Source organism: Podarcis filfolensis (genome assembly GCF_964270895.1).
Source record: "Podarcis filfolensis genome assembly, chromosome: 3".
Taxonomy (NCBI): Eukaryota; Metazoa; Chordata; class Lepidosauria; order Squamata; family Lacertidae; genus Podarcis; species Podarcis filfolensis.
Window position 1 is genome coordinate 117,221,763 of NC_139606.1, and position 23,388 is coordinate 117,245,150.

At 46.9% G+C, this 23,388-nt stretch overlaps 1 protein-coding gene across 1 annotated transcript in view; it reads left to right on the forward strand.

Moving 5' to 3' along the window:
- The window catches only part of PINX1 (PIN2 (TERF1) interacting telomerase inhibitor 1), a 54,404-nt gene extending 37,460 nt beyond the window's left edge, over nt 1-16,944 (forward strand). The window contains exon 7 of the mRNA XM_083605474.1: nt 14,628-16,944. Coding sequence (XP_083461600.1) covers nt 14,628-15,227 — 600 coding nt within the window. The 3' untranslated portion in view covers nt 15,228-16,944. The remainder of the gene's footprint in view (nt 1-14,627) is intronic.
- The last annotated feature ends 6,444 nt before the right edge of the window (nt 16,945-23,388 follow it).

Here is a 23,388-nt window from a genome sequence, read left to right on the forward strand (position 1 = left end):
CACGATCCATCAACCTCTCACCTCTCATGCTGATTCCCATGGATCAGATAACCAGCAGCGTCTGCTACCATATGTTGAATCAAGCCTTGTCAGAGGAATTTGGCCACCCTCCAGGTGCCCGGCTTGAATCCTTATGACCTCCTGTCTGCGACTCCCGGCAAGATCAAAGGAGGTCTCCAATCGGCGATTCTCCTCAACGTGAAGAAGAACACACCACTCCTCCCCCTCCTCCATTCCCAGGGGGGGGGGGGAAGAGACAGACAGAAATGTATTTACATGCCTTTATTTCTGTCTTTCCAGTAGTGCAGAGAAATCATGTCTGCCCTCTCTCACATCAGCAGCCAGAGAGAGAAAAACTCCACCCATGTACTTCCAGTACAGGGTCATGTGACACTCTGAGCTAACATCCGGTGCTCAGTGCACATAATAGACTGTCCCTTCTTCCCACGGTACAGTCCCAAAACATCAACATCCTGTTTGGCTTTCCAGCCATCTGGAGCACTCAGCAGCATTGCTCCTTTTTCGTAACAGGACATACCAGGAGAGGCGGCCCCGTAGGTACAAGGGTCCTAGGCCGTATAGGGCTTTAAAGGTTAAAACCAGCACCTTAAACCTGATCCTGTACTCCACCGGGAGCTGGTGTAGCACCGGGTGAATGTGATCTCGCAGCGAGGACCCCATAAGGAGTCTCGCCGCAGCATTCTGCACCTGCTGGAGTTTCTGGGTCAGTTTCAAGGGCAGCCCCACGTAGAGTGAATTACAGTAATCAAGCCTGGAGGTGACCGTCGCGTGGATCACAGTGGCTAGGTCAGGGCGAGAGAGGTAAGGAGCCAACTGCTTAACTTGGCGGAGACATTGGTGCGCCAATGTCTCCTCCAGCCTTCACCCACCTGCCTGCCACAAACATTTTGTACTATGCCTTGTAGGAGGGTCCCAGGTTTGCAAAGGAGAAACCTGCCAGTCCTGCTAGCTGAGATGCCCGGGGATGCTCTGTTGGGTGCATTGTGTTGTCAGCCTTGTATTATCTGCAGGGACCTTCCTTCTTCCTGATTTAGAATTTCATCCCAGGGGCCCTGCCCACCCAGGCCAACCAATCGGGTTCTCCTGCTGGACAGGAAGGGTCGTAAGAGACTTCCTCTCCCAGGTCAGGATTTCGCCTCTGCAATGATACCTTTCCTGGTTCTGCAGTATTTCTGTCTCCCTCTTGACCCTTGGTTCTCCTCAGCTGCGATTTAAAAGAAACCACCTTGCACCAAGTCAGGCCATTGCTCTGCCTAGCTCAGCGTTGTCTGAATGGCAGTGGTTTTTGGTTTTTGTTTTTTTTAAAAAAATGATTTTCACAAAATTATAAATAAGCAAACAAACATAAATCATAACCTTATTAAAATTACTCTTATTAACATTGTTAAGAGCAAAATCAGCAGGGCTGAGCATACCCTTCCTTACCCACCAAGACTGACGCACCTGGGTACAAGCTGTCGGATTGCAGGACAAAAGTTCAAAAGTTGGCCTAGGGATGGCATCGCCCTTGCAGAGTGCCCCGTGAGAACTCCATGTCCCAACATGCCCTTCTATCTTGATCACGGGCAGCTGGCTTGGCTCAGATTTACGGCGCATTTCGTCGGGACCTGCCGGCTTCCCGGCCCAGCTGCACCTCCGTGCAAACACGGGGCCAGGAGCTGCAACTTTCTTTTGGCAAGGGACGCCTGCGGTGGCCTTTTTGCCCGGGGAGGAGGAAGCGAGCCTGAAGGTGTGCTTCCCTCCCCTTTGGGACAGAAAATACAAATTGAGAACAAAATGTTATAACAGCTTGAGGTGTTTGTCGTTCTTGTAGCTGCTTAAGTCTGTCCCGTAATGCTGATCTACGGCCCCGTCCCAGGGACTTCCAAGCAACACGCATGAGCAGCTCGATGCAATTCACTGCCACGAAACGTGGTTGAGCTTGGAGAGAGCATAAGACAGGTGGGGACCTTGTGGCAGGTCTCTGGACGGTGTGAACACCAGACCTGCAAGGATTTCCGATGCCCAGTTGTTTACCGGGGACACCAGCAATATGACAGAGTTTTCACATCACAGTAAACTCTAATACAGTCATACCTCGGGTTGAATGTGCTTCAGGTTGAGTGCTTTCAGGTTGCGCTCCACGGCAATCCGGAAGTAACAGAGCGTGTTACTTCCGGGTTTCACGGCATGCGCAGATGCTCAAAATGATGTCATGCGCAGAAGTGGCAAAATGCAACCCGCGCATGCGCAGACATGCCGTCGCGTCTTACATTCTATTCAGGATGCAAACGGGGCTCCGGAAAGGATCCCATTCGCATCCTGAGGTACTACTGTAAATGACTTGTGACGAATGTGCAAGAGGCCCTTTTTTCCTAGCCATCAGGAGCAGCGAGCCACGGGCCTTGCAATTACGGTCATCTCCAAACCAGGGGTTGTGGTTTGTTTCGCTTCAAGCCAGCTGCGATGTTGAGACAAAGTGTGTACTAGGCTTAGCAGTCCCGGGTTTCTCTGAGCCAAGGGCCAAGCCAAGGAGGGGGAACATCTGTCGCCCTCCAGATGTTGTGGAACTATAGCTGCCACTGACTGCAGCCAGCATGGCTGATGATCAGCAAGAACTGGAATTGAGGTCCAGCATTAAAAGGGACCCCTGACCATTAGGTCCAGTCGTGGCCGACTCTGGGGTTGTGGCGCTCATCTCACTTTATTGGCTGAGGGAGCCGGCGTACAGCTTCCGGGTCATGTAGCCAGCATGACTAAGCCGCTTCTGGCGAACCAGAGCAGCGCACGGAAACGCCGTTTACCTTCCCACCGGAGTGGTACCTATTTTTCTACTTGCACTTTGACATGCTTTCGAACTGCTAGGTTGGCAGGAGCAGGGACCGAGCAACAGGAGCTCACCCCGTTGCAGAGATTCGAACCGCCAACCTTCTAATCAGCAAGTCCTGGGCTCTGTGGTTTAACCCACAGCGCCATCCAGGTCCAGCATTAGGACGTGTCATTTTAGGGGGTGAAACTTAATTTTTGCAAATTTCTTCAGAGACGGGTCTTAAAAATACGTTTTTGGGGTGTGAGGAATACGGACTTGCTATGATTTTTGTAACGGGACAACATTTAGCTTGGTAAGTCTACATTTGGTGAAGAAGCACATAAAGTCCTTTTGGAAAACCAAAGAATTTTAATTTTACCTTCTGAAAGTGTCAGGAGCCCTGCAAAAGGAGGAAAACCACACACCCAGCAGATCTGGCTTACAACATTTTGAAGCAGGTGAAGTAATGTGCGTTACCATCTAATGCAATTGTTCTCAAACATTTTTTCTCTGGGCCACACTTTCAGAATAAAAATTGGCTCGCGCCAGACCAAATTTTTTGGAAAGCGAAAAAGAACAGCTCCTGGCAGTGCTTGATTTTATACACAGAACACAACTACTTTATAAATATGATCGTGGGGCATCCAGAAAGTGTTAAACAATGCAGCTACCTAAGAACCTGAATCCGGCCTAAAATATAAACGAGCCTCTTACATATGTACCTTAAGTATGTATACGAACTCAGCGAGAGGTGTGAGCTTGCTGTCACCGTGTAATCTCATTTATGTTAGGTCTAATTTGAGACAAGCGAACTCTCGTTTCCTTATCAACACAAAGAAGCCTTTCTCTTTTCTGATCTTTCATGCTTGTCAGAGTTGAAAATCCCTGCGCACAACAACAGGTCATGGAAAAGTATGGAAGAATAGGCAGTGCCTTGAAAAGAGGCTTGAGTACTGCTTCTGGTTTTATATCCCCAAAAAATTACGGTGGTACCTCGGGTTACTGACGCTTCAGGTTACAGACTCCACTAACCCATAAATAGTGCTTCAGGTTAAGAACTTTGCTTCAGGTTAAAAACAGAAATCTCACAGCGGCGGCACGGAGGCAGCAGGAGGCCCCATTAGCTAAAGTGGTGCTTCAGGTTAAGAACAGATCTCCAGAATGAATTAAGTTCTTAACCCGAGGTACCACTGTATTTTGATACTATACTGCTCGGTTGATTGTCCTTGAATCTTCCCGCCGATCCTGACACCCTCTCCTGTCCTGCCATGCCCTTTGACAACCACTGCTGTGAAGAGAGGTGGGCCTCTGGAAGACCACTGCACCCAGAGTTTAGGGTAAAAGGTAAAGGGACCCCTGACGATTAGGTCCAGTCACAGACGACACTGGGGTTGTGGCGTTCATCTCGCTTTATTGGCCAAGGGAGCCGGCATACAGCTTCCGGGTCATGTGGCCAGCATGACTAAGCCACTTCTGGCGAACCAGAGCAGCGCACAGAAACGCCGTTTACCTTCCCGCCGGAGCGGTACCTATTTATCTACTTGCACTTTGACGTGCTTTCAAACTGCTAGGTGGGCAGGAGCTGGGACCGAGCAACGGGAGCTCACTCCGTCACGGGGATTCGAACGGCCGACCTTCTGATCGGCAAGTCCTATGCTCTGTGGTTTAACCCACAGCGCCACCCACGTCTCTTAGGGTAGCCTTTCCTAACTTGGTGCCCTCCAAAACGTTTTGGACTTCAGCGTCCATTGGTCCCAGCCGGCAGGTGAGATGCTGGTGGAGGTACATTACAACTGCATCTTACATATGTTCCGGGATATACACAACTCCCTGCCTCACTTGGGATTTAACTTGTGCGATTTCAACCAGCCAGATGCCAGGGGCTGGACTGAGGAGGGACGCTGGTTTGCAGAGTTCACAGGCTGGAAAGGGTAAAAGCTGGGAACTATTGGGGGAGCCAGGAGAGAAGCAGGAAGAAGAAGCACCGGGGGGAGAGTGAGCTGGCAGACTCAGTGTCTTTGAAGAGCATTCCTGAGCCCCCCTCTCCCAGAACTAGGCGGGCACTGAGGGTGATGGAACAGAAAATTCAGAGGCAGAAATCTCAGTTCAGCCGGCGCAAGAATGACGTAGAACAAGGGTAGGCAACCTAAGGCCCGTGGGCCGGATGCGGCCCAATCGCCTTCTCAGTGCGGCCCGCGGACGGTCTGGGAATTAGCGTGTTTTCACATAAGTAAAATGTGTCCTTTTATTTAAAATGCATCTCTGGGTTATTTGTGGGGGCATAGAAATTCGTTCATTTCCCCCCCAAAAAAAAAAAATATAGTCCGGCCCGCCATATGGTCCGAAGGATGGTGGACCGGCCCCGTGCTGAAAAAGTTTGCTGACCCTTCTGTAGCCCATGGGTAGGCAACCTAAGGCCCAGGGACCAGATCCAGACCAGTCGCCTTCTAAATCCGGCCCGCAGACGGTCTGGGAATCAGCATGTTTTTACATGAGTAGAATGTGTGCTTTTATTTAAAATGCATCTCTGGGTTATTTGTGGGGCCTGACTGGTGTTTTTACATGAGTAGAATGTGTGCTTTTATTTAAAATGCATCGCTGGGTTATTTGTGGGGCATAGGAATTCACTCATTTTTTCCCCAAAATATAGTCCGGCCCCACACATGGTCTAAGGGACAGTGGACCGGCCCCCTGCTGAAAAAGTTTGCTGACTCCTGATGTAGAATAAGGGAGATGGAGTGGAGTTGGGCTTTACTTGGAGCAGCGCCATTATTTAATAGAGACAGTGTTCCTTTGTCTCTCTCTCTGTTCTGTGAATACTGAATAAAACCACAGAGCCTAGGACTTGCCGATCAGAAGATCGGCGGTTTGAATCCCCGCGACGGGGTGAGCTCCCGTTGCTCGGTCCCTGCTCCTGCCAACCTAGCAATTCGAAAGCATGTCAAAGTGCAAGTAGATAAATAGGTACCGCTGTGGCGGGAAGGTAAACGGCGTTTCCGTGCGCTGCTCTGGTTTTGCCAGAAGCAGCTTAGTCATGCTGGCCACATGACCCGGAAGCTGTACGCCATCTCCCTTGGCCAATAAAGCGAGATGAGCGCCGCAACCCCGGAGGCGGCCACGACTGGACCTAATGGTCAGGGGTCCCTTTACCTTTTAAGAACTCTTTTCTGTTATCTGTTTGCCTGCCACCGAGGGAGGGATCATAATTCCCTGAAGCCTTGACACCAGCCTCCCAAGCACGTATGGTTGAAATCACGCAGGCTAAATGCATGTGAGATGCAATGTTACTGTACGGGCACAGGAGGTGCCCGTGGGTGCCGTGTTGGTGACCCCGATTAGGAGCTCCCAACCTGGAGACCAGAGCTATAAGGAATTCAGGGCTACTGTCCGTAATCTAGTTGCTGCCACACAACTGTTCTGCCACAAGGATGAACTGAAAGCTTACCCCCACCCCCTGGGCAAGTTCTTAGCTCCCCAGGCTTTGCATCTGAACTTCCTTTGACACCGGGTTGCAAAAAACGAGGGTTCTGCCAACGTATTCCTGGGTGAGCAACGGGCTGCGGGGGAGCCTCCGGGCTTTTCTCATAATCCCTGCTTCTCTCCCGATTCGGGATTCCAGCAAAACAGGAAATGCCTGTTGCTTCCACCCTCCTGACAGGAGTGATCGGGTTGTGCAGAGTTAATTAATTCTACCGGCTACCCCACCCCACCCCCCCGCTCCCAATTAACAAATCTGCTTGTTTTATTTCATGACGAACCAGATTATTTGTTGTTCTTCCTTGAAGCTTTTTTCTTTTTTCAAAATGAAATAAAACTTTTGGCACATATTCAGAACAAGGATGTTAAAAGATTGTGGATCTTCTTTTGCACATATTTATAACATGAAATAAAAGTGGAAAGAGGTATCTACAACTAAACATAGAGGAACAAATTTGCATACAGAGATAATAAATTAACATCACAAGTTTCCAAATAACACAAATGGGTTTATGTTATCCTGTACCTTACTACTCCAGTACATTAAAAAAAAAATACTCGGTTTCTTAATCAATGCCTTGTTCTTGTTGCCTTTCCTATGTTTAACCACGCATACGACGTTCCTGATTTTAGTTATCCATTCTTTCGAGGATAGTGTTCTCAGTTCCCAAATAATAACGCTAGCAGCAGTTAAGAGATGTTGCGTTAATTCCCATTGATGTCGTCCCCCTTGTTTGCCTAAATAAATAACTAAACGAATCGCCTTTCTCCCGTCTCCCTTCCCCGCCCTTCCCAGAGGGTAACCAACCCAAGTTCCCAGAGCTGCCAGTTATTCCCAATTTCAAAAGCCTAGTACATGGTTTCCTCATCTCTCAGAAGCCAAGCCCTTCGCTTGTTGACACAGCTTCCTCCTATAATCTCCGCTGGAATCCTTTTCCGTCTTCAGGGTTTTTCCAGGCTCCTGATGGCATCATTTTTTCCAAAAGTCTTATCTTGGCCATCTCCTTTAACACCCCATTCTTTTTCTTTAAAAAAATTTTTTTATTAGTTTTATATTTTAATATTCCACACATTTATCGTATAAAAGAGAAATAATTAAAGAATCTAAATATCCCCCTACCCTATGACTTCCCTCAACTTCCCCTTCCGGTTCATTAAATGTTTACTACTTCTGCTTAATTTGTTTTCCACTATTTCGTTAATCTTTTAATTAAATGCTCTTACGCTATATTCTTATCATTTTTTTAATACCATATTTTCTTTCCAATTATGTCTTACACTTAATTAATTTCCAAATTGTTGTTTCTTAATCTTTACATTTGTTTCCTTAATTGTGTTTACTCAAATCCTGCCAATGAGTCCATTTCTTTACAGTATTTCTGTAGATACAGCATAAACGGTTCCCAATCGTCTCTATTGTCATTTATCTCTTAAGTCTTCCCGTGAGTTTCGCCATTTCTGCGTATTCCATAAGTTTAACTTGCCATTTTTCTTTCGTTGGTATCTTGTCGTCTTTCCGTTTTTTAACACCCCATTCTTAATCCACCCGACTGGGGGCCTGTTAGTGCAAATTTCTTTTTTCTTTCTTTTTTACTTTTAATTCTGATTTTTTTCTTACTCTCCACCCCATTTCCTCAAGCCTTTGTTCTTCCTTCCAAATCCCCACTGGTTACTTGGCCAAACCTTGTGGACAGAACAGTCTGCAAATCGAAACACTCAGCTGCCTAACGGCTTCATCAGAGGCTGCCATTTGCTGCTGGAGAAAACTGAGAATTGCTATTGCTCCCTTTCCATTCATGAAATACCTTGCTTGTCTTGTTAGCAGACCAGCCAAAGGGAGGGTAGCCTATAAGCATGTGCAGAGGGCTCTTGCCACTGAGTCCCCATTGTTGGCCCCAGTTCAATTGAGACTTGGCAAATCACTCTTGCGGACAATTGATTGATACGATACGATACGATATCTTTATTGTCATTGTCCCTTGCGGAACAATGAAATTGAAAACTACATAAAACTACATTAAAACTACCAGAAAACTACATAAAACTACATAAAAGCTACATAAAACTGCTACAAAACTACATAAAACATTCAAAACCCCCTAAAAACTCTAAAACCCCATTTTAAAAAACACTATACTACAGAGACCCCTTATGCTGTGTTTAGAACCAGAATTGCATTAGCGTAGAAACTGTTTTTCAGGCGGCTAGTCCTGGCCTTTATAACCCTATACTTTCTTCCAGAAGACAGAAGCTGAAAGAGATCATTTCCGGGGTGCGTACTATCATGTGCTATCTCTGATTGATTGATTGCAATTATAACCACCTTTTTTTCTCCAAGCAGCTCAATGTGTTTTTCTCCCACTCCTCGTTTTAATCCTCATCTTAACAGCCCTGTTGCAGGGATTAAAATTTCACGAGGACGGGTTTCCTTTGGCTTTTTCATTTATCCCTCACCAAGACAACTTCCTGTTCAGTTTTCCTTTTTTTGAGAGGTGTGTTATCCGAAACTTTACCTTGACATTCCGAATCTTAAAACTGGGAGACTTAAAGATTAAGGCAATAATGACTTCAAAAAGGATTGGGAACCTTTTAAGATATATATACAGAAACAATACATTGACATGAACTCACTTGCAGGCTTTGAGTAATACACTTGCAAAAGACAAATACAAATAGTAAATACAAACTAAGAATCATAGAGTTGGAAGAGACCACAAGGGCCATCAAGTCCAACCCCCTGCCAAGCAGGAAACACCATCAGAGCACTCCTGACATATGGTTGTCAAGCCTCTGCTTAAAGACCTCCAAAGAAGGAGACTCCACCACACTCCTTGGCAGAGAGTAAGTACAGATTAAGAAATAAGTTTATTTTATCATAGAAGAGATACAAAACTATATGCAGAACAAAAATAATACACTCTAAACCAGAAAGGGAAGTTGGGGGGGGGGTATATTGAGTATGTAAAATGTAATTTGAGTTTCTTGAACGTTTTAAAATTTGTTTAAAAAAACCTTAATAAAAATTATTTTAAAAAATACATTTCAAAACCAATTGCTAAAATTGTTGGATTTTTTTTTAACTCTGCACTGTTGCGCACAGATTACTCATCCTCCTTGGGGAAAGATGACGATTCCTCAGCCTTCCAAGTGCTCAGTCATGCTTTGACTTGATCCGTTTGGCTGTGGGTCAAGACAAGAGAGATCTTTGGATGGGCGGGATAGGCCTCTTCATCTTTCTGCCTCATCATAAAACAGGCCCTTCCATCCTTGGCTCCAGGTGTGCATAAGCGTCTTTGGCCATCATCTCTGTTGCTTACGCCTCAACATATTTCTCTGTCTTTAGGATCCCAAACAGCTACCGTGTCAGGAAATATTTCTTAAAGCGTGCGTCTCGTGTTAGCCAAATCGCCCGTTCGCAAAGGAGGCGTCCTACTTTCTGTCACGTCGCTGCCATTAGGTGTAATTGGGTCACCTTCACACGCTGTCAAATGCCAAGACGCACATCGGACTCACTTGTCCTCAGAGGAGACATGCCCAGAACTGTGACTCATTCAGAAACACACTGTGTAGACTCCTTTGAGCAAGCTGCCTAAGGGAGGCAGTGTGATTAATTTTTTTCCCCCCATTTGGGGAGCTGTAGTAAGTACCGTATTTTTTGCACCATAACACTCACTTTTTTCCTCCTAGAAAGAAGGGGAAATGTCTGTGCGTGTTATGGAGCGAATGCCTGCGGGTGGCGGGGGGGGGGGGATCTGCTGCAGTCGTGAGCAGAGGATCCATGGTTCCCCTTCCTTCCCTCCTCCGTGTTTACAAAGCATGGATCCACATGGATCCTCAGGATTTTTGCATTGGGCTACTCCAAACTCACTGTCAGATCACATGTCTGTGGCCACAGCATGAACCACAAAAATCATATATCCACTATTTCGTTTAGAATATTTTTTTTCTTGTTTTCCTCCTCTAAAAACTACGTGCGTGTTATGGTCTGGTGCGTGTTATAGAGCGAAAAATATGGTAATTAATGATTTGAAATATATATATTTTTCCTGATTAAATTTATGCCCTGCCTTTCCTCTCAAAGGAGCCCAGGGCAGCAAATAACGAATGATAATAAAGACATATTTAAAACGCCTTAGAAACAATTCTGATACAGATGCGGACTGCGAAAGATCTCAACTTACTATTGTTATTCTTACTTATTAATTTATACAGTGGTACCTATGGATGCAAACGGGATCCGTTCCGGAGCCCTGTTCGCATCCTGAAGCGAACGCAACCCGCGTCTGCGCATGTGCGGGTCGCGATTCGTCGCGTCTGCGCATGTGCATGACTTCATTTTTGAGCATCTGTGCATGCGCGAGCGGCGAAACCTGGAAGTAACATGTTCTGTTACTTCTGGGTCGCTGCAGAGCGCAACCCGAAAACGCTGCACCCCTTTGTAAGTCACTTTGGGACTTTTTACACAGCAGACTGCTAGTAAATTGAAATCATCATCAGATCATAAATCAACAGGCAGTACAGCAAAGGATTGGCACATAACCAGACCTGAGCGCTAATACCCTGAGACTGCCTGCGTGAAGTTTCCTCCAAGCTCAAGGTGCTCCACCATTTTGTTCTCCGTTTCATCATCGCAGCAACTCTCTGATGGGAAGAACCGTTGGGCAGTGGAACGGACGCCCTCGGAAGTCTGTGAATTCTCCTCTTCTGGAGGTTTTTAAGCAAAGGTTGGATAGCCATCTGTCGGGGATTCTTTCGCCATGATTCCTGAGCTGCCGGGGGTTAGACTAGACAGCCCTTGGGATCCCTTCCAGCTCTTCATTTCTTGCCCAGCATCCAGCAGGTGCCAGCCAATTTTCACCTGGCCAGCCTGCTTGGAAATTGCCATTTGCTGTACCTGCCTGGTTTCCATGGCTCCCTCGCAGGGAACCCTTCATGCGAGGCATTCCTGGCACCGCCCCGTCTTTTCCCAGGTGATTGATGGTCTCCCACCAGTGTCCCCGAAACCGAATGTGCGAGTTTGTTTGGGGCCTGACACTGCCTTTACCTGTCTCCATGCCCTGCTGCCTTCATGCTCAGCGGCCCGTGGTTATTAACATTCCTCTTCGATACAGGGGCCTCTGGCAGGCTTCCCTCTCTTCCAGGCCTCACGGGTTTCTCTGAGCTCCAGTCTTGTGGCCAGGCCAGGTCTGGCGTTGGCTCGAAGGGAGTTAAACGCCCTGTGTTCCTGTCAAAAACTGTGCTCCGCGCACCTCCTTAGTGGTAATTAATGTGTCTCTGGCCGGATTTGCAAAGGCAGCTTTGGAAATGCATCTCGGCCTGTACAGGTTGCTTACGTGTGTCAGAGCAGTCTGTGGAGGGAGCGATCGGCTGGAGTTGGCAAAGAGGTGGCGGAGACATTTGTCATTGTGTAAAGTGTGGCGTCGGAACTGGTATGCAGTCAGAAGGAGGAGGGAGGGAGCCTTTCATAAAATCATAGACTTGTAGAGTTCGAAGGGACCTCCAAAAGTAATCTAGTCCAACCCCTGAAGTGCAGGAATTACAGCTAAAGAATCCCTGAACAACCACTGCTGAAAAACCTCATTGGGAGGCAGCCCATTCCACTGCTGAACAGCTCTTACTGTCAGAAAGTTCTCTCTAATGTTTAGTCAGAATCTCCCTTCTTGTAACTTGAAGCCATTGGTTCGAGAGCGGGAGAAAACAAGCTTGCTCCATCTTCCGTGTGGCAGCCCTTAAGACATTTGAAGATGGCTATCATATCTCCTCTCAGTCTCCTCCTAAACATACCCAGCTCCTTCAACCGTTCCTCATAAGGCTTGGTTTCCAGACCCTTGATCATCTTGGTTGCCCTCCTCTACACACGTTCCAGCTTGTCAACATCCATCCTAAATCGTGGCGACTTTAAGGCATCGACTTTCAGAACCTCAGGGACGCAGGTGGCGCTGTGGGTTAAACTACAGAGCCTAGGGCTTGCCGATCAGAAGGTTGGCGGTTCGAATCCCCGCAACAGGGTGAGCTCCCGTTGCTCGGTCCCTGCTCCTGCCAACCTAGCAGTTCGAAAGCACATCAAAGTGCAAGTAGATAAATAGGTACCGCTCCGACGGGAAGGTAAACTGCGTTTCCATGCGCTGCCCTGGTTCACCAGAAGCGGCTTTGTCATGCTGGCTGCATGACCCGGAAGCAGTAGGCCGGCTCCCTCGGCCAGTAAAGCGAGATGAGCACCGCAACCCCAGAATCATTCGCGACTGGACCTAATGGTCAGGGGTCCTTTACCTTCAGAGCCTCAGAATGTTCCTGTACCTGGATCAGGCCAAAGGGGACCACATATCGCCCAGCATCTTGTTCTCACAACGGCCAACCATAAGGCCATGAGCAGGACCTGGGTGCTTCATCACTCTCCCTGCTTGTGCTTCCCAGCAACTAGTATTCATAGATAATTGAATCATGGAATGGTAGCCCAACCCCTTGCAATGCTCCAACAATGGAGGTAGTGCACAGATGTTGTAGCTAGTATCCTCCATGAATTTGTCTAAGCCTCTTTTAAATCCATCCAAGATGGTGACCATCCATGCCTCTTCTCCCTCCCCACACATACTCTCAATGGCACATCTGCCCAGTAAGTACATGCCCCAGGATGCATTATCTCTTCACTGTATAAATTTATTAGTTTCCTTTAAAATTAAGGCAAACCCCTGCTCTGTCAAATGCAATTTTCCACTGCCTTTGGGCTCACAGGCCCTTTTCATATATATTGTTTTCCACGTATGAGGCGTTATGCAGTCGTCTGCCCTCCTGGCACGGGACTTGGGAATTAGTGTCCTAATGACGGAGAATATGCAGATTTGCTTCGTTAGGAGCAGAGCAGGGAAGCAGCTTCCTGCTAGACCTCCGCTCCAAATCCCAGTGCAACAAACATAGCCCCTGCTATGAACCTATCCACCTTTGCTGTTATCTGCTGATTTTGATCTGATAGAAGAAAGGACATTGTGGCAGTGGCTGAGCGCCCTGGGATGGTTAGTACGAGTGGGGTGATGATCTCGTTCCTCAGGGCTTTGTAGAGAGTGCAAGACAGGAGGACGTGTGCCGCTGTTTCGGTGCTGCCATCTCCCCAGGGGCAAAGACATTTCTCAGGCGGGATCTTTTGGAATCGACCCTCAAGTACCGCAGATGGCAAAACATCCAGTCTTGCAAGTGTAAAAGCACGTCTGTATTTTGGGATAAGAAGTTTGTGCAGATATGGGGCCAGAGAATCAAAATGGAGAGGTGGAAAATGAACATACCAAGGGCAGAATTTCCTTATAGTGGCCAGGTTGTTCTGATGCTCGATATCTTTTAGACATTGACCAATTAGACTGTTTGCTTTAGTGGGGCCCTTTTTATGTTAATATTTTACTGGAGCAGTAAGTCTGCCATCTTGGATTTAGCCTAAGCAGCCTGCTGAACTGAGAAAGCACTTTCATTATGTACAGCTCTGAGAAGGCTTTGTGCAGGGGATGATCATTAAGGAAGGTTTATATGAGGCTTACTAGACTTAAAGAATTGTAGAGTTAAAAGGCACACCAAGGGTTATCTAGTCCAACCCCCGACAATGCAGGAATCTCAGCTAAAGCATTCATGACAGATGGCCATCCAAATCTTTGCTTAAAAACCTCCAAGGAAGGAGAGTCCACCACCTCTTGTGGGCGTCTGTTCCACTGTCAAACAGCTCTCACTGTCAGAAAGTTCTTCCTGATGTTGGGTCGGAATTTCCTTTCTTGTAAATCAAATCCATTGGTTCAGGTCCTACCCTCTTGAGCAGCAGAAAACAAGCTTCTTCCATGTGACAGCCCTTGAGATCCATAAAGATGGCTATCATATCATATCTAAGCCTTCTTTTCTTTTCTCTTCAATGTGGTGTAGTGGTTAAGAGTGATAGACTTGTAATCTGGTGAACCGGGTTCGCTTCCCCGCTCCTCCACATGCAGCTGCTGGGTGACCTTGGGCTAGTCACACTTCTCTGAAGTCTCTCAGCCTCACTCACCTCACAGAGTGTTTGTTGTTGGGGAGGAAGGGAAAGGAGATTGTTAGCCGCTTTGAGACTCCTTAGGGTAGTGATAGAGCGGGATATCAAATCCAAACTCCCCTTCTCCTTCTCCTTCTCCTTCTCCTTCTCCTTCTCCTTCTCCTTCTCCTTCTCCTCCTCCTCCTCCTCCTCCTCCTCCTCCTCCTCCTCCTCCTCCTCCTTCTCCTTCTCCTTCTCCTTCTCCTTCTCCTTCTCCTCCAGGCTAAACAATACCCAACTCCCTCAACTGTTGGAAGGCCGTTTGGCTCACTGACTTCATCTCTCTCCCCTTTCACTTTGCAGGCTGCTGTTGTTGGCACAGAATCTCCAAAGGAGGACCAGAAAGAGGAGGAGGACCCATCAGACGAAGTGGACTCTGGCAACACCGTAACCAGTGCCCTTACTGTGCAGGAGTATTTTGCCAAGCGCATGGCCAAGCTGAAGAAAGCCCAGCGTGAGGATGACTTCAGGACAGCTGAGTCTCCTCCAGCGATGGCTGAGGAGTCAGAGTGTTTGGTAGCCCAGCCCATGAAGAGGAAATACCCCAAGCATGGTTGGTCTGAAAATGAAGATGGCCTTGAAGGACCAGAGGCAAAATGCCCCAGGGATCTTGGCTCAAGTGAAGAAGTGGAGAAGCTCAACACCCAGAAGAAGAAGAAGAGGAAGAAGAAGAAGAAATCTAAGCACTCCAGTCCTGGCGGTGGCAGCCTTAGTTGCAACGGATCTCAAAATGGCGCCCAAGAGAAAGGAAGTTGTGGCTCAGGAACTTCCGATGCAGAAAGCAATGACTCAGAAGAGCCAAGAGGAAAGAGAAAGAACAAGGGCAAAAAGCTAGACAGGGATGCAGGGGCAGATGTCAAAAAATTGAAGAAGAAGAGGAAAAAGGAGAAACTCTCCAGTTAACAGTTAATACACTCTGCAGACTGTTGACCTGGTTGAATTGTTGGTTTCTGGTTGCCCTAATGTATTAGCCAGGTGCCCCAATGTGCCCACATTCATACATAGAAGTAGGGAGATTATCTCTCCCTCTTTCTCACACATGCACAAACACAAACCATTCATTGAAGGAACACACCAAGAGTTCTCATGAAGCCACATACTGCCCACCCCCTTCTTCTGCCCTGCACAGTCACCTTGAATTTTCGGCAGGTGGGGGTGTGATAACCCCTCACCCTCTCAGGTTCGTTCAGCACAAAGGAGGGTCATCTGGACCCCCTGTGTTTTCTGAAGCAATCCTGGGCTCGTATTCATAGTTCCTTCCAGCCCCCAACACACACACAAAATCACCAAAAGGAAGAGGACCTTCGATTCACCCTCCAAACAAGACAGTTAAAGTCAAAGGAGGACTGTTTCTACTCGATTCTGGTTTTATTCTGGGCTTGCTTGATAACTTAAGAACCGAATCAGCAAGAGCAAGCCTTCAATCCAGTTGCTCCAGAATCCACTGGTGATTTCGGTGAATTGAATGAATTAACAAGAAACTCCTGGAAAAGAACATCAGTGGTACCCTGATTTCCACATGTTGGCAGATAAGTGATAGGATCAATACAGGTGGTTGTTTTGGGCACACCTGTCCTGCCAGTGGGTGCTGCAGGGGGTCACCTACCTGAGCAAGGTGGTGGTCCCCGTCTTCTCAGTGGACCAACAGTAACACCCCAGACAGCACCAGGTGGCTGGATGTTTCCACCATTTGCATTTTCCCACAATGCCCCTGGAGGTACACTGCCTCCAGGGGGATTGTGGGGAATTGAGATGGATGCTAGACCCAGCTCTTTGGAACCACAATCTTTTTTTAAGGGAGCCCCAAGGCAGCCATCACCACTGGGCTCTGCCAGGGCACTGGTACCCCAACTTTGTGCCCTCCAAATGTTTTGGATTATAACGTCCATCGGCACAGCCATGTGACACGGAAGTGCTGGCAGGGTCTGATGGGATTTGTAGTTCTGGGGGACACCAGGTTAGAGAAAGGTGACCTTGGCTCTTTGATTCTCAACACCCGCTATCACTACAGAGCACACTCGAATTGTGTGTTCTCTCACCTTTCAACACTCCTCCCAGCCTTTTCTCTTAACTATGAAATGCCTTGATTTATGACTCCTGGGTTGGCTTTTCCAGCTTGCGTAAGGACTCGCCATGATATAGGACGCCATAGACTCATTTGCTGCCACGTTGGCAGCGAAACCAATCACCCTACCAGGTTTCAGGGAAATGATGTGATGGCTAACCAAGGCAGTCTCTGTAACAGAGCCCCAAAGAAGTGGCCCTGCAGAGATTGGACGAGGTGGGGTATCTGTTAATTTGTGGTTTGCAAAAAATCAAAAAATCTGCATTCCTTAGGTTTTGTTGGCACACTTCAAAAGAGCGCCAGGCCTTGAGTGCAGGCAATGAATCATTGCTAGCAAAACTTTGCATCGCTGCCTATTAATGCGTGAATCCAAAGACGCCCTTCAGCCTTGGTTTCTAACTCCAGATTGCCTGTTTGGGTAGTTGTGGGTTTCGGGCTTCCTTGCGAGCCTTCCAAAAAATGCAATGAAGTTTTGGGACAGAGGCCTTCTCCAATGGAATTTGGTGTGTGTTGGGTTTTGTGTTTTTTTAAGAAATAAAATCTCCCCCGTCTACACTTTGATCTCTGTTTTGGTGTCTGCGAAGCTTCGCACGCAAAATGCAATTACTTTAACAAAGGAGAGCGCCAATCTCGGTGGAAAATCAGGTGCGAGACCAACACGGTAAACAGATCGAGCAAACGGGGTGTGTAAGAAGCCTGTGGCTGGTTTGGAAAAGATTGGAAGATCACCGTATTACTCGTAATCCCTGCACACGCATGAGTACAGTCTGCTCTTTCACTTTGGCGCATGAGATCATAGCATTGCAGAGTTGGGATCATGAAGTCCCAACTCTCTGCAATGTAGGAATCTTTTGCCCAACCCACGAGATTAAGAGCCTCATGCTCTAACCAACTGAGCTATTCCAGCTGTCAAAATGCTTTCCTCCCTCACATCCCATTTTCATTCCCATTTCCTATCTGCTGCTTCCCTCTCAAGCAGCCAAAATACAATTTTGCTGTGGCCCGTCATGCATACCCAGGGATCCCCAAGGTTCCTTAGGAATCAAAATCATTCCTGCCGTAGCTTCCACAACCTGGTGCTCTCCAGAAGTTTTGAACTCCTGTCAGCTTTTGCCACCACGCTCCCTCCTGCACCCTTTCTAGGCCAGTGCTTGCCACCTCCAATTTTTATAAGCTTGTACCAAAAGCAAAAGGGATGCGGGTGGCGCTGTGGGTTAAACCACAGAGCCTAGGACTTGCCGATCAGAAGGTCGGCGGTTCGAATCCCCGTGACGGGGTGAGCTCCCGTTGCTCGGTCCCTGCTCCTGCCAACCTAGCAGTTTGAAAGCACGTCAAAGTGCAAGTAGATAAATAGGTACCGCTCTGGCGTGAAGGTAAACGGCATTTCCATGCACTGCTCTGGTTCGCCAGAAGCGGCTTAGTCATGCTGGCCACGTGACCCAGAAGCTGTACGCCGGCTCCCTCGGCCAATAAAGCGAGATGAGCGCCACAACCCCAGAGTCGCCCACGACTAGACCTAATGGTCAGGGGTCCCTTTACCTTTACCAAAAGCAGTTTTGTTTTGTTTTTAATCTGCGTACCTTTTCAACACATCAGAAAGGTGCGTTGCCTAGATAGCTCCATTGGTTGCAGGTTCGATCCCCGGATGAGAAAGCTGTATATTCCTGCATTGCAGCTGGTTGGACTAACTGATCCTCTTAAGAGTCCAGCTCTACAATTCTGTGAATTCGAGTCAATTGATCCAATGCTCAGTCCATTTAAAGCTGTGACTGAGCGTGAAAACCCTGTTGAATGCAGCACAACTCGCTTCTTTTAAGCACTCATTGGATGGCTCTATAAATGTTGGAAGCTCTGGTACTCGAGGGTTAAGGATTCACCATTAAGCATAGTCTTTGCCAACCTGGTGCCTGCCAGGTACCTTGAACTACAACTCCTGCCAGCCCAGCCGCGATGGGAATTGTAGTCCAAAATATCTGGAGGGCATCAGGTTGGCAAGATGTGGGTGAAGCCCAAGGCGTTAAGGAAGAAGCATGTGCAATGATCATGGGTAGACAAACAGGCCCAGGGGCCGGATCTGGCCCAATCGCTTTCTAAATCCGGCCCATGGACAGTCCAGGAATCAGCATGTTTTTATATGAGTAGAATGTGTCCTTTTATTTAAAATGTATCTCTGGGTTATTTGTGGGACCTGCCTGGTGTTTTTACATGAGTAGAATGTGTCCTTTTATTTAAAATGTATCTCTGGGTTATTTGTGGGACCTGCCTGCTGTTTTCACATGAGTAGAATGTGTGCTTTTATTTAAAATGCAACTCTGGGTTATTTGTGGGGCATAGGAATTTGTTCATTTCCCCCAAAAAAATATAGTCCCCCCCCCCCCCCGCTCATCTCACTTTACTGGCTGAGGAAGCCGGCGTACAGCTTCCAGGTCATGCGGCCAGCATGACTAAGCTGCTTCTGGCAAACCGGAGTAGCGCACGGAAACGTCGTTTACCTTCCCACCGGAGCGGTACCTATTTATCTACTTGCACTTTGATGTGCTTTCAAACTGCTAGGTTGGCAGGAACAGGGACCGAGCAACGGGAGCGTCACGGGGATTCAAATCGCCAACCTTCTGATCGGCAAGTCCTAGGCTCTGTGGTTTAACCCACAGCGCCACCCGCGTCCCAGAGACCAACTAAGTTTGTTATTGGTATGAGCTGAAGAAGTGTGCATGCACACGAAAGCTCATACCAATAACAAACTTAGTTGGTCTCTAAGGTGCTACTGGAAGGAATTTTTTCATTTTGTTTCGACTAGACGGACAACACAGCTACCTACTTGTAACTAGCACTTTGGTTTAATCACTCATCGTTGATGAATGAGGGCTCTGATTCCCTGCAGATAAAGACCTTGACTTCCCGCAAGAGTCTTCCACCCGGCTGCTGTGTTATGGGGATGAAAGCATTTTTGCACAAAACCACAACAGTGAGCATTAGGTTCCAAGGTCTGGAAATCAAACTGCAAGATTTGGCTTACAGCTCCATGTCATGGCGACCTGAGCATGAATCCTATTGAATTTGGGTTTAATCAAACTGATCCAAGAAAACATGGATTGAGTGATCGTGTGGGCAAGCTGGAATGAGCAGAGCTGAACGTTAAGGGCCAGACATCCTTGGATGTTGTCTTCTCCAACCAAATAGAAGCTCTTGTTACCTTTTGCTCCCATTCTGTCTCTCGCATTTGTTTTCGTTTTTTCCTCTCTCAAAATATGTAAGCTTCATGGAGCAGAGATCTCTTTTCCTTCTCTGCAAAGTTCTATCTACATAAAAGCATCAGGCTGATGCTCAAAGATCTGTCTAGTACAACATCCTGAACCCCAACTGCCACCTTGTATTTAGAAAGCCCACAAGCATCTGTACCATCTGTACAGATGGTACACAACACCAGTGCAGTTAGGGAAAATGTACAAAACTAGTTCAAATATATGTTGGAAGTTAAGGAAAAGGAGGGAACATTTTATCATATGTGGTGGGATTGTAAGGTAATTAAAAAATTTTGGGAAATGATATACAACGAATTGAAGAAAATGTTCCATTTAACATTTGTTTAAAAACCTGAAGCATTTTTATTAGGGATTGTAGGGAAAGATCTGTCAAAAAAGCTGAAAAACATCTTCATGTATGCGACAACAGCTGCGAGAGTTCTGGTAGCACAAGGATGGAAGACTGAAGAAACCCCAACTAAAGAATCATGGCAAGAAAAATTGATGGACTATGCAGAACTGGCAAAACTGACATACAAGCTACGGGACAATGATAACTGTGACTTTAAAGATGAATGGGAACCCTTTACAAAGTATTTGAAGACGCAACAAAGCGAACTGGACTCCTTGGCTAGTTTTGAGTGAACATTCACAAACTTTTTATTGATAATAATCAGCTAAATAGTTTGAGGATCTATACAACTTTGTAACATGCAGAAAACAGCATTTTTAGAGAAATCAAAGACTGGAACTGAGGGAAGTCGGGGGTGGGGTGGGGTGGGGTTTGTGTGGGAGGAGGGAGGGAGGAAAAATGGGGGGGGGGAAATAAGGATTATATGTTTCTGGATAATATGTTTTGTTTTAATTTCAAATAAAAAGTTATTTTTAGAAAGCCGACAAGCAGGATATAAAATCACTGAACTGAGTCCTTAGGTAAATTAGCTTGAATACAAGGCAGATCACAGCAGGAGTCTTTCGGATCTCTCTTCACGGCCCTTGGCATCAGGACTTCTGCACCCTTACTCCCATTTCGTTTCCTGCTTTCAGAAAACCCACTCTCTCTCACACACACACATATATACACAACCTTTGCTAAAATGGAACCATCCAGTTGATTTGGACTACAACTCCCATCAGCACCAGCCTGCCTCCCAAGGAGAGTGTTTTATCGGCAGAAAATCTTGCCCATGTTCTAGCAACTGATGCAGAACAGGGTGTGTAGCTGGTGATAGCTCGGGGTGTGTATGAATCCTATAGAACTGAGCCTATAGAATCATAGAAGGGACCCCAAGGGTTGCTAAGTCCAATGTCCAAGACCTAGAAGTCTTCCAAGCTAAACCCCTAGTAGCTACTATACGGGGCTCAGATTTGGACTGGTAACCACTTTAGCACTTTGGAAGCTGTTCAATCAAAATTTCTAAGGCAGATTTTTTCTGCACCGCCATGTGTCCCAAACGTATCATTGCAACTGGAGGCAAGTCTCCCTTTAGTAGAAGTACAGACTTGCCAAGAACTCTAAACTTCTGGCTCTGCCTAAACTCAAATCCCCCTGGTTTACTATCCCTAGTACTTCAAAACTCCCATAAAAGTGCCTGGCTTAAAACCGTCTCTCAAAAACTTCACTCTTGTGGCCTATCCCCACAACACCTACTCACTATGCGCCCTACTAAAGCAAACAGTCTAATTGGTCAATGTCTAAAAGATATCGAGCATCAGAACAACCTGGCCACTATAAGGAAATTCTGCCCTTGGTACGTTCATTTTCCACCTCTCCATTTTGATTCTCTGGCCCCATATCTGCACAAACTTCTTATCCCAAAATACAGATGTGCTTTTACACTTGCAAGACTGGATGTTTTGCCATCTGCGGTACTCGAGGGTCAATTCCAAAAGATCCCGCCTGAGAAACGTCTTTGCCCCTGTGGAGATGACAGCACCAAAACAGCGGTACATGTCCTCCTGTCTTGCACTCTCTTCAAAGACCTGAGGAACGAGATCATCACCCGACTCGTACTAACCATCCCAGGGCGCTCAACCACTGCCACAATATTCGTTCTTCTATCAGATCAAAATGAGCAGATAACAGCAAAGGTGGCTAGGTTCATAGCAGGGGCAATCAGAATAAGGGCCACTAACTGACGGCTGATTCAGGACTTTAAATTGTGCTCTGATATCAAATTTCCCTTTCTGCGTATACTGTACAGTGGTACCTCTGGATGTGAACGGGATCAGTTCTGGAGCCCCGTTCGCATCCTGAAGCGAACACAACCCGTGTCTGTGCATCTGCAGGTCACGATTTGCCGCTTCTGCGCATGCGCATGACGTCATTTTGAGCATCTGTGCATGCGCGAGCAGCGAAACCCGGAAGTAACGCAATCCATTACTTCCAGGTCGCCGCAGAGCGTAACCTGAAAATGCTCAACCTGAAGCATATTTAACCCGAGGTATGACTGTAATGTTTTATTGTTGCTATGGCCATTGGCTAATGCGAATAAAGTTCTATCTATCTATCTATCTATCCAATGTCTTGCAATGCAGGAATCTCAGCTAAAGCATTCATGACAGATGGCCATCCAATCTCTGCTTAAAAACCTCCAAGAAAGGGGAGTCCACAACCTCCCAAGGGAGACTGTTCCCTTGTCGAACAGCTCTTGCTGTCAGAAAGTTCTCATTCTTCATCATGGGTGTTGGGGTATTTCAATTCCATTTGATATTTGGCAGAGTATGCTTGTGATTTTGTTATTTCGTATAACAGCTTGCTGTTTTTATTTCATTCTGCAATTATGTCTTACCTTTTTTAAAAGTTCTCTCTGTTCTTTACCTGGTGTGTGTGTGTGGGGGGGTGCGCTCTAATGTGTTTTCCAGGATTTCAGGCAAGATTTCTCACCCGGCCCTTCCTGGAGGTGATGGAGACTGAACCCAAAACCAGTTTCCAGTTGAAGACCATGTCCCAAAGTGAAGGCCAAGCACCTAGAGATTGGTCTGTCTCTGCTTTGGAATTCCTGTGTTGAACGGGGTTAGACTAGATGCCCCTTGGCCAACTCTGTAATTCTATGCATGTTGTAGGGACGTGGGTGGCGCTGTGGGTTAAACCACAAAGCCTAGGACTTGCCGATCAGAAGGTTGGTAGTTCAAATCCCCGCGACGGGGTGAGCTCCCGTTGCTCAGTCCCTCCTCCTGCCAACCTAGCAGTTTGAAAGCACCACAAAAAGGGCAAGTAGATAAATAGGTACTGCTCCGGTGGGAAGGTAAATGGCATTTCCGTGTGCTGCTCTGGTTCGCCAGAAGCAGCTTAGTCATGCTGGCCACATGACCCAGAAGCTGTCTGCGGACAAACGCTGACTCCCTCGGCCTATAGAGCGAGATGAGCACGCAACCCCAAAGTCGGTCCCTTCACCTAATGGTCAGGGGGTCCCTTTACCTTTTTATGCATGTTGTAAGAAGAGGGTCAAAATGGTTTGAAAAAGTTTCCAGCTCTAACTATCCCATTTTGCTCCATGGGGTGAGTGGGAATAATAATAATAATAATAATAATAATAATAATAATAATAATAATAATTATTATTATTATTATTATTATTATTATTATTATTTATTTATTTATTTATACCCTGCCCATCTGGTTGAGTTTCCCCAGCCACTCAGGGCAGCTCCCAATCGAGTGTTAAAATATTAAATATTAAAAACTTCCCTAAACAGGACAGGGCTGCCTTCAGATCTCTTTTAAAGATAAGGTAGCTGATTATTTCCTTCACAT